Here is a 10,808-nt window from a genome sequence, read left to right as displayed (position 1 = left end):
GTGGAAATTTATAACAGAATAATTAGTGTGGATTCATTTTTTACTGTCCTAGCTCCTTTCCATTCTCAATTCTCCTACTACATAATAAGAAAAAAGGGCAGCTACGAGTTCAACCGCTGAAAACAAGAGAAGTACGATTTGGTAAAAATGGAAATATACAGTATAAAGCTAAGCTTTTCTTCTTGTTTTCCCAAAATATAATATTCATGGTTAAGACGTGGGGAGGAGCCAACAGCAATGGACATTTCCTTATTCATTATTTAAATATTTTCTTTGACCCTTGACGTCTACAGTCTGCAAATAATCTATAAATATGGAGAATTCTTATTGCACTTTCCACTTTCCACTTTCTCCCTTTCTAAGTACAATTTTCCATAATTAACCTTTCCTTCACAAATTTCCCGACACCCATAAAATACACACACATACTGTGCATGTTCTGAAATCCTATATCAGTGATGCCCAAGTGTTTTAGCTTAACGGCTACAAAGAACAGATGCCTCAAATCCAGTTTCAGCAGTCGTGGTCTCCGATCTACTGTTACTGACCTCAAAGATGGCACAATCATGCACTGTTGGGTACCCAAAACAAGAAAATCAACCCGACCCGACTTGGTCCTGATCCATGGGTTCGGAGCCACCTCCATGTGGCAATGGAGCGAAACGGTACGAATCCTCTCACGGCACTTTAACGTCTACGTCCCCGACTTAGTATTCTTCGGAGACTCCTACACGACCCGACCCGACCGGTCCGAGTCATTTCAAGCTGAGTGCGTGAAGCGCGTGATGGAGGCGAACTCGGTGGTGAAGATGAGCGTTGTTGGGCTGAGCTACGGTGGTTTCGTGGCGTATAATATGGCGGCGCAGTTTAAGGATTGTGTGGAGAAAGTGGTGATTTGCTGTGCCGGAGTTTGTTTGGAGGAGAAGGATTTACAAGAAGGGTTGTTTGCGGTAAACAGTGTGGAGGACGCGGCCAACATTCTGCTGCCGCAGACGGCGGAGCAAATGAGAGAGTTGATGGGTTACACGTTCGTTAAAGCTCCGGCGAAAGTTTTGCCTTCTTGCTTGCTTACTGACTTCATTGATGTAAGTGTCTTATTTTTCAATTATTTCTTCTTACATCTTTGTCTCATGATTAGGCACCTTAATTTTCAGACGCGTTTACTTTTACATATCGACTTAGTAAAAAAACAATTACACTTATTAGTTAATTAATCTGAAAATAAAATTGACAATATGCTATAACAAGTTAAATCACAGTAAATATAAAATTTTATTTTGCAATGATTATATGGAGCATAAGTTAATTTTTTTTATCAGAAAACAGTCAACTATTTTATCATTTTACTTTTAGTTTGATGAATTAACTAATTAATTTTAAAAATGATGTGGTGTAACACTGCCACTTGATCAAGGATTTTTAGCTGAAACTCAGGTGGACTCAGTATAAATAAACTTTCTATTCTACTTATTTAACACTGTTACCATGGGGAAAAAAGAGATTTTTCTTTTAAGTATTGCTTTCCAATTTAATGTGTGGTTAAAATATTTTAAATTATTAATTATAGTGACGTCTAATATTTTTTATAGTTTTTAAATACATCAATTTTATTTTAAAAACATATAGAATTCTTGTATTCCAATCAATGCTAGTACAAAAGATTAAAGAGAGGGAGATAATTTTTATTTAATTCAACTATATACAGTTGAAGCAAAGACATTGAATGCGTTCTCACGGGCAGTTGAAGATGCAGGTCTACCAATTTAATGTTTCGGTATTTTTTTGATCTTTCAAAATAAAAGAATTTTAAATTTATAATAGACGACAACTTAGAATAAGAAACAAGGAAAAGATTTAGTATGCGTTTGGACCTGAATTAAAAAAAAAAAAAAAATCAAATTTGAAATTTCACTAAAATTTGAATTGAAGATGAACTTCTCTCCAAGCAACCTTCCCATTTTCATTAGTTTTTCAAATTTGAAAATGCATTTTCAAGTGAGATTGGAAAAACTGTAAGATTTTGATAACCAAATATTATTTTCAAAAAAAAAATTGAAAAAAAGAAAAATTTTCTTATGTCCAAACGGCTCATATAACTCTTTAAAATTTGAATAGAAAAAAATAAACCTCTTTAGAGTGTGTTTTATTTTCAGATATTTACATGTCTAAAACAAACTAAAAAGAAATTATAATACCTCACAGAATCAATTGTTGTTCCACGTTCGGAATTTGCAACATGAATAAAAACACATGTTATGCTAGCGTGGAATAAAAGTATCGAATAAATAACTTCTTTTCCTTAAGATAAACCACATAAGGATCTTAATCACTTTTAATATTTGTAAAATCTCAAAATATCAATTCTTAAATGACAAACTACTCCGGCCCCATTTGAAAATTAATTAGTTGAACGTGAAAGAAATTGAATATGACAGACGATTTAGGATCGTACCTATTATAATTTATTTAATATAAAACTCCAAACGAGTGGTTTAATGGTTGGTTTGGATTGAATTTAGTGGTAGATAAAGGAAAAAGCCCTAGATTCTTCTTGCATTTACCTCGACCAAAATAAAGTGAATCAACCACTTGTACAAAATGCCAAATCTCCACTTAATTATTATCTTTAATCCACTTGACAAGGGTTGCTCTGGTGGTGAGCACCCTCCACTTTCAACTAAAAGGTTGTAAGTTCGAGTCACCCCAAGAGCAAGGTGGGGAGTTCTTTGAGGGAGGAAGTCGAGGGTCTATCGGAAACAGCCTTTCTACCCCAGGGTAGGGGTAAGGTCTGTGTACATACTACCCTCCCCAGACCCCACTAGTGGGATTATACTGGGTTGTTGTTATTAGATCCGATGGTAGAAAATAAACTACTCTGTACGCGTTTACATTAATTCAATAAATACTACACATATTTTATACACTCTTATTACTAGGTTATAGTAGTTAATTGATATATATTTTTATCTTAATTTATGACTTAATCATGATATATTAATATAATTTAGTGTAACATTATATGCGAATAAATTTTTATCGAATCCTAGCTTACCATTGCTTGAAAATTTTAAAAAAAAAGACTACCATTGCCAAATTGCTATGCAGCGCTTGGCCGACTCGATGCCCCCAATGGCCAGTGCAACGTTTCATGTGTTGCTTACCTAAACCAATTTTGATTAGATCATTGCTTGAATCCATTTATATTTACAAAAATAAAACTAAATAAATGGACATGATCTTCTTTGTCATAAGGAATGTCTTACTTTATGAGACACGGAAATCAAATGAGGTCAAGACTTTGACATCCTCTATATGTGTAAAAAGGAATGAGAAATAACCTCTATAACCTCGAAAATGAAATTAATGTAGGTTAGTTATATAATACTAACAATTCATAAATTTCATACAAATAATGTGTTCTTCGATCCATATTATTTATCTTTTAAAGTTTATGTGAGATCCATAAAAAGATACTTAATATCCTTAATCATATAGTATTTGTATAAATAACATGATATCTCTCCGTTAATTACCTCTGTTAATTAAAATTCTACTAATTGAAACAATAAGGGTTAACTTTGAAAAGAAGTAATGAAAACTTTAAATTTATCAAAACAAATTCAATTTGGCAAAAAAGGCTAATATTTGTGACAAGAGGGAGTAGTACAACATTCCCTCCCCTAACACGTACTCCCCCCGTTCCAATTTATATAAACTTGTTTGACTGGACACGGAGTTTAAGAAAAAATGAAGACTTTTGAAATTTGTGGTCCTAAACAAGTCAAAAGGGGGTCCAGAATATTTGTGTTGTTAGAAAAGCTTCTCATTAAGGGTAGAATTGGAAGTTTAAAGTAAATTGTTTCCAAATTTAGAAAGGGGTCATTCTTTTTGGAACGGACGACCAACCAACCGACCCTAACTCCTAAGCAGGGGCGGCCCAACCTCATCGGAGGCCTAAAGCAAAATCTTAATAAGAGGCCTTAATATATATATATATATATATATATATATATATATATATATTTTTAAAAAAAATTAGACAAGTGAGGATGTGGAATTAAAAAAAATGAGAACTTAATTTTATAAATACAGAAAATTAAATGAATTTAACGTTAATTGCATCACAACTGAAATGGGAGAACCCAGAAAATATAAGTGACTCCTTTTTTTTAGTAAGTCCCTTTCTATATTTGGTAACAATTCAACTTTAGATTTTTCTTTTTACCATTAATGAGATGATTTCTAGCCCAAAAACTTTTATGATTTATTTAAAATTACAAGTTTCAAAAGCCTTCCTTTATTTCATAAAATCCATATCCAGTCAAATACTTTCATACAAATTGGGACGGAGAGAGTATAATTTATGTTAGGAAAATAAATAATAAGTTAGATTATTAGATATAGTTACGTGACCAACTAATGAATAGAGAAATATAATTAAGTAAAAAAAATAAAATAAGATTGACAGAAAACTATTTTAGTTATATTAATTAGAGGAAGAAATCGAGTTATTAAAAATTAATATGACAATAAAGAAATAAATTTATCAATAATAAAAGATAATTATATAAATAATATACTACTATATATAAAACAATATTAGTAATTTTGGGGCCTTTAAATATTTGGGGCACTTGCTTTAGGGTTGGGCCGCCCCTGAACGGAAGGAGTATACAAAAACCAAAATTTGGAAAGCACTTTTCTTCGTTTCTTCTTCTGCCTCATCTTGTAGAGAAATGGTGAATGATAATTTTGGTGTCATGAGCAGGAAATGTTTACAGATTATGTAAAGGAGAAGAAAGAACTGCTTCTTGCAATTGCGAAAGACAGGAAGCTTTCCGATCTACCTAAGATAACTCAGGTATTTCCCTTTTATTTGTCTTCAATAATGGTCTCAGAACCCCTAATACATTAATTAACATTGCTATATTTTTTCCAGCCGACGTTAATAGTGTGGGGAGATCAAGACAAAATATTTCCTTTAGAACTAGGTCACAGATTGAAAAGGTTCATTTCCCCTACTGGGTCTGGGTTAGTTGAAATTTATTTACATAATCGTTTATCGACATATTATATTATAATATGTTTCGTTGGGGTTGTGACTGAGATGTAAAAATTATTGGTGGCAGGAATTTAGGTGAGAATGCTGAGCTGGTGGTGATCAAGAATGCAGGTCATGCTTTCCTTTATGAGAAACCCAGAAAATTTCATAAGCCTTTGAAATCCTTTCTCTTGGGTTCCACAAAAATTCCTTCTCAACACCAAACATGATTCACTGCTGCCTGTAATTTGGGGAAATTTTTCTATTACTGGTGAAAAGCCATAATGTATTATCTCAATTTTTGGTATGTAATTCTTGTAGCTCTCATTGAGAGCCACCATCCTATGAAAATTTTTAACTTTTGATATTCACGGTGTAAAAAACCATCCATAAAAAAGTTGACTTAATAATTTAAAATATAAGAATAAAAAAGGTTTTCAAGCACTCTGGTAATGTTTATGTAGATACAAGCCAATAGGCATGAATCCCTGAAACATTAAATGAAAAACAGACTTTCCACAAGGAGCCAGCTTCACAAAGATTTCTCTCCTTTAAAACTTCAGCTAGTTCTGCAAAGACATACCAAAAAAAGGGTGTATTAATGTGACATGGCAGGCTTCAACTGTACACACTACCTTAATCGTATGTGGAATATTTTAGCATAGCATAGAAAAAATTGTAAAATACTTTCATAAAGATCACATTGTTAAAGACACTCTGAATCTACATATTTCCAGAATCCAGACTAATGAATTGGTCAGTTGGTTCTGTCTTATGCTTCATGCCTGAAAGCCTATGCAAAATTACAGCCAGAAGGTACACAATTGTACAGCACAATTAAGAAGCCACGCTTCAGCATTTTGACCTCGGAACCTCACTCACCTGAGAATTCTACTACTTAGAGTTACGCCCATGACCCATAAGTTAGCACACAACTAGTAATCATCTCCACATGGAAAAGCTTAAGAGAGATATTAAGTTAACTGTTAGAAATCATACCTCCCCTTGACGCTCATCACCCTTAGAATGTTCACCTGTCAAAATAATCACAGGTCAACATCTTTTTCATATCAGGTAAATCTTTTACATCTTTATGTTTAATTTGTTCTGGAAAAGGATGAGTCAGTAAATCGTATTTGTTGCAAAAGAAGCACTCATTTTGTTTATTCCGCCATCATATATCCCTTTAAGTCGAATCAATATATTGCATTCTAGAAATTAATAGGTAGCATAAGAGATGATAGTTTTAACTGCCAAGGCGACAGGTTCTCCCCTATTTTCCAAATGCAACAAGCATTTAAATCTAGAGCATAATCATCATCGAACCATAATGAAGGGAATTAACTTAGAAACAAATGAAGCATCGCATTAGACATACCTCCCTCTTCAAGGTCTGAGGTCCACAAAGTGAGATTATCCCTTAGGAGCTGCATGATAAGGGTACTGTCCTTGTAGGATTCTTCACTAAGGCTATCAAGCTCGGCAATAGCTTCGTCAAATGCTTGCTTGGCCAAGTGACATGCCCTGGTATGAGGTGGATATTTTTAGAAGATAAAAGAGGGAAATGAAACAAGATGTGAGAAGCATACACAATGAAATCAAATTACTAGTTAAATCGCCTTACTGAGGTAGATTTACACTATACTTTTATTCGAAAAGGCTACAGCTCAATATCATCAAAAAGGTTACTGATTCACAATGTCAAAAATTAATGAGAAAACCATTTTCAAAAACTTGCCAGTTACTATCTCCAAGCTAGCTTCATTATGAGACGAGGAATGAGGAGCAAGGGGATATAAATGAAGGCGGAACAGTAAGTTAACAGCTTCTCTCTGTTCATAACATCTATAGCTTTTCTGTTCAGAAGGTTGTCTAACCTCTCAGGTGAATTTAGAATCTCATAGTAGAAGACTGAGAAGTTCAATGCAAGTCCAAGTCTAATTGGGTGAGTAGGAGCAAGATCTGCGCTAGCTGTGGCAGTAGCAGCCTACAAAAATAGAACAATAAGCTTAATTAAGAACAAGACAAACAACCAAATAAAATATAAAAATTATTTGCAATCACAACAAGGAAACAAATGCTGCAGATAGACATAGAAGAAGATTGAGTCAAATCTGATAGCATGGAACAAAAGAAACCTCATAAGCTTTAAGTGACTGATCAGCTGCCTCTTTACGATCATCCCCTGATTTGAACTCTGCTAAATAGCGATAGTAGTCTCCCTTCCTAGAGGTGAAGTAAAAGGATTTAAACTTGTAAGTTCAGCAATCAATTTTTCGGGGATAAAAGCGAAAGAAAGACAATTAACTTAAATAAATTAAAAAGTGGTCACATGGAAGCAAATATGTATTCAACTCCATCACAAACATCAACGAGCCACGCAAAGACAAAAGAAAAGACAATAAAAGGGGAAGGAAATATAAGAAAAGAAAGCAAGTGAAAAAATCAGCAACTCACATCTTATAGTAGAAGACAGTAGATTCTCCAGTAGTGGACGAAGGAACAACGTGCTCATCTATCACGGACAAAATGTCAATGCATATTTTTGTAAGCTCATCTTCAACCCTCTGTTGGTAAGTCTTTATTCTCTTAACATTCTGGTCATGACCCTTACTCTCCTCCTTTTGTTCAATTGAAGACAATATCCGCCATGAAGCCCTTCTTGCTCCAATAACATTCTTATACCCAACTGACACCAAATTCCTCTCCTCAACAGTCAGTTCGACATCCATCTTAGCAACCGTCTTCATTGCTTCTACCATTTCTGGTACAAAAGGCAGAGTGCACAGAAGCATGAATATCAGAATTTTGAAGAAATCAAATAGTAAATAACAGATGGCATGAGATTAGCATGAAAAGCTTCAAGTCTGCTCTCTTTCGCACTCTTGGCCTCTAAGGATAATAGCACTTTCTCCCCACCTCGTTCTCCTCTATAAGAAAGATTTTGTAAGATAGACTTAGACCAACATGATCAAGCCAAAACTCTACCTTTAATGCTCAAATGACTCTACATTCCCTCTGGCCTCGGCACTATATGTTATCCTAGACCATAATCAGAAAGGCTTTCACATTTCAACATTGACATCAGGTACCTTAAAACTTTGATTTCTGTTACGTTGCCGTATATCCTTCACAAGATGTGGTGAAAGTGTAATGCAAGTACTTAGCTTTTTTTTTCTTGGGTCGAAATATGGATTCAAAAGGCTTTGATGGTACAGTCCACCTATAGCTACACACAAAACATACCTTACTATGTATAAAATTAAAAAAACTAGAAAACAAATTAAATAGACAAACTTCATTCCCAGATTCATTTTAGTTGACATCTGCACTCATAGATTTTACATTTTAGTATTCATCTCAAATAAAAGCCAAATCTTTCACCAATAGTTTTCATGTTCGCCATACCTAGGTAAAAGCTCTCTTAATTAATCTTAAGAAGTAACCAGTACGCTCAGAGACAACAATTCTGGTAGAAATTTAAACCTTCTTAATTCAGTCTTCATGAAGTATAAAACCCCATCTATAATAGAACGTCAAGAACTATTTAAGGCCATTTCCAGTCTAATTTGTTAAAGAAAATGATAAATTTTAAAAAAAAAAATAGGAATTAAAAAGAAAAGATACTCGATTATACATTACAAATTAAAGGGCAGAAATCAGCACCACAATCAACAACCTCGTGTTAAAAGCGCGTAAAGAGTGAGAAGAAAGCAAATTGAACAAAAAAGTTCACAACTTTAGGAAAAGTCAAAAGTACAAAATCCAGAGACATAAAAAACCAGTATTTCTCTCAAGATTTTGCAAGTAAAGATTAATGAAACCCTCCTCAGACGCACAAAAATGAGAGAAGTGAAGCAAATGAACAAAAAAATTGACAACTTTAAGAAACTCAAAAGACAAAAAACTAGAGAACACCCAGTATTTCTCTCAAGATTTTGCAACCAAAAAGATTTCAATTTTCACCCTCAAACATCAAATCAAAAGCAGAGAACTGACACTAAACATCTACTCACATACGCAAACAAACACACAACTACATCAGTACATCAGTATTAAAAAAATCAAACAAATTAAAGTAATTAAAATGAATACCATCATATCTCTCAGCTTGTTCAGCCAGCCTAGCCAAGTAAACCTGTTTCTCTCTTTCCTTGTCCATTTCTCCGCTCTCTCTCTATTTGGGTATTTTCTTTGAATTATATGATTCTATATATGAAACTTTTACCTTTCTTATACTCTTTTTCCTTTTTCTTTTTCTTTTTCTTTTTCTTTTTAGTTTTGTTTAGCAAGAAAATGATTAAAGTAAAGCTCCTATTTTTTATTTTTTATTTTTTATTTTTTATTTTTTATTTTCATATATGCGGCATTTGGTAACTGCTTTCAAGGGGGATGTACTGATACTGGTTTATAGAGGGAACAATGGGCTGTTAAATCTGCCTTGGATTCCGCCCATCGCCGGCGGTGAAATCTGGACCGTGGATTTCGAGGTTAGAGAAAATGTCAGCCGTTGGATGCAGCCTGCAGAGGATAACGCTTAACAGGAAGCTGTCGGTCACATGGGTGTCGAATTGACTAAGATTTTACAGTAACTGCTTTCAACATTGTCGGACATTATAATACTCTCCTTTATATTTTCTTCTTTCTCCGTGCCAAAAATTTTATTTGGAAACAATTTATTTTTATTATAATCACACAAAATATATATATCTCATTTTACCACATAAGTTTATAAAAACAAAAAAAAATCTTAAATTTCATACCCAATCAAATAAATCACATAAATTGATACGGAAGGAGTATAATTTTGAGGCAATTTTTTTTAAGAACTTTCTCCATAAAAAAACAAATTATGTTATATAAATTAAAAAACTTTATATTATTAAAACGATTTAACTTGTTATAATAACTTACTTGCTACTATTTATTAACAATTACTCCCTCCGTTTCAATTTAAATGATATAGTTTGATTCGGCACAGAGTTTAAGAAGAAAAAAAGACTTTTGAAACTTGTGGTCTTAAAAGCTTAAGCGGTAAAAATTTTGTGGGGTCATGACATTTGTGTGGTTATAAAAGTTTTTCATTAAGGATAAAATGGATAAAATAAAGAGTTTAAAGTTAAATTATTTTCAATTGTAGAAATATTTTTTTTTTTTGAACAAATTAATAGCCTATTTGGTCAAGTTTCTCTAATCTTAGAAGCACTATTTTTTTCAAAAAAAGTATATATTTTTCAAAGTTAATTGTGTTTGGCAAGCTTTTGGAAGAAAAAAAAAACGCTTTTGAGGAAAAGCAGAAGCAGTTTTGGAGAAGCAGAAAAAGTAGTTTCTCTATAAAAGCATTTTTTTGAAAAATATACTTAGAAACAGTTTTTAAAAGCTTGGTCAAACACTAATTGTTGCTCAGAAGTGCTTTTAAAATTAATTAGTCAAACACAAATTGATTCTCACTAAAAGTACTTTTGAAAAAAATCACTTATCAAAATAAGTTTATTTTTGCAGCTTGGCCAAACATGCTATAATAAAGAAAGTTTGTCATCTAAATTTAAATAGAGAGTATATATACATGCATGTGAAAATTACGTATAATTATATTTTAAATAATTTAATTGTGCAATATTATTTACACTATTTGTGCATGTAACCAAAGAAGTTTATACTTCTCGAACGTGGCTTGCATGATTAGTAAGCACTGGCAAGTCCACCTTTAAAGTTCCATATAATAATTATATAAACAATAAGATCACAGGAAAAAAAAAAACTAAAA

The 10,808-nt window shown here is 32.9% G+C and overlaps 2 protein-coding genes across 2 annotated transcripts; one reads left to right on the top strand and one right to left on the bottom strand.

The window, feature by feature from the left end:
- The first annotated feature begins 320 nt into the window (after positions 1 to 320).
- Positions 321 to 5,406, top strand: LOC107784346 (uncharacterized). Its single transcript, XM_016605473.2, has 4 exons — positions 321 to 1,085; positions 4,769 to 4,861; positions 4,940 to 5,031; positions 5,130 to 5,406. The coding sequence occupies exons 1-4, from the start codon at positions 459 to 461 to the stop codon at positions 5,269 to 5,271; spliced, it is 954 nt and encodes a 317-aa protein (XP_016460959.1). The 5' UTR covers positions 321 to 458; the 3' UTR covers positions 5,272 to 5,406.
- Positions 5,307 to 9,227, bottom strand: LOC107784347 (14-3-3 protein 7). The gene is given in 9 exon segments (NM_001325377.1): positions 5,307 to 5,610; positions 6,041 to 6,075; positions 6,420 to 6,565; positions 6,919 to 7,028; positions 7,180 to 7,267; positions 7,499 to 7,567; positions 7,570 to 7,583; positions 7,585 to 7,805; positions 9,137 to 9,227. Coding segments are annotated over 9 exon segments (756 nt in total). The 5' UTR covers positions 9,204 to 9,227; the 3' UTR covers positions 5,307 to 5,604.
- Positions 9,228 to 10,808: the final 1,581 nt, after the last annotated feature.

Source organism: Nicotiana tabacum, chromosome 12 (assembly GCF_000715075.1).
Source record: "Nicotiana tabacum cultivar K326 chromosome 12, ASM71507v2, whole genome shotgun sequence".
Taxonomy (NCBI): domain Eukaryota; kingdom Viridiplantae; phylum Streptophyta; class Magnoliopsida; order Solanales; family Solanaceae; genus Nicotiana; species Nicotiana tabacum.
This window is presented reverse-complemented; position numbering and strand designations above follow the sequence as displayed.

What these genes read in the sequence shown, in the direction of transcription:
- LOC107784346 (XM_016605473.2), top strand. Translation starts at nt 459, where the DNA reads ATGCCCAAGTGTTTTAGCTTAACGGCTACAAAGAACAGATGCCTCAAA. An exon ending in TGCTTACTGACTTCATTGAT is followed by an intron (nt 1,086 to 4,768) that starts GTAAGTGTCTTA and finishes TGTCATGAGCAG; the next exon opens with GAAATGTTTACAGATTATGT. An exon ending in ATTTCCCCTACTGGGTCTGG is followed by an intron (nt 5,032 to 5,129) that starts GTTAGTTGAAAT and finishes TATTGGTGGCAG; the next exon opens with GAATTTAGGTGAGAATGCTG.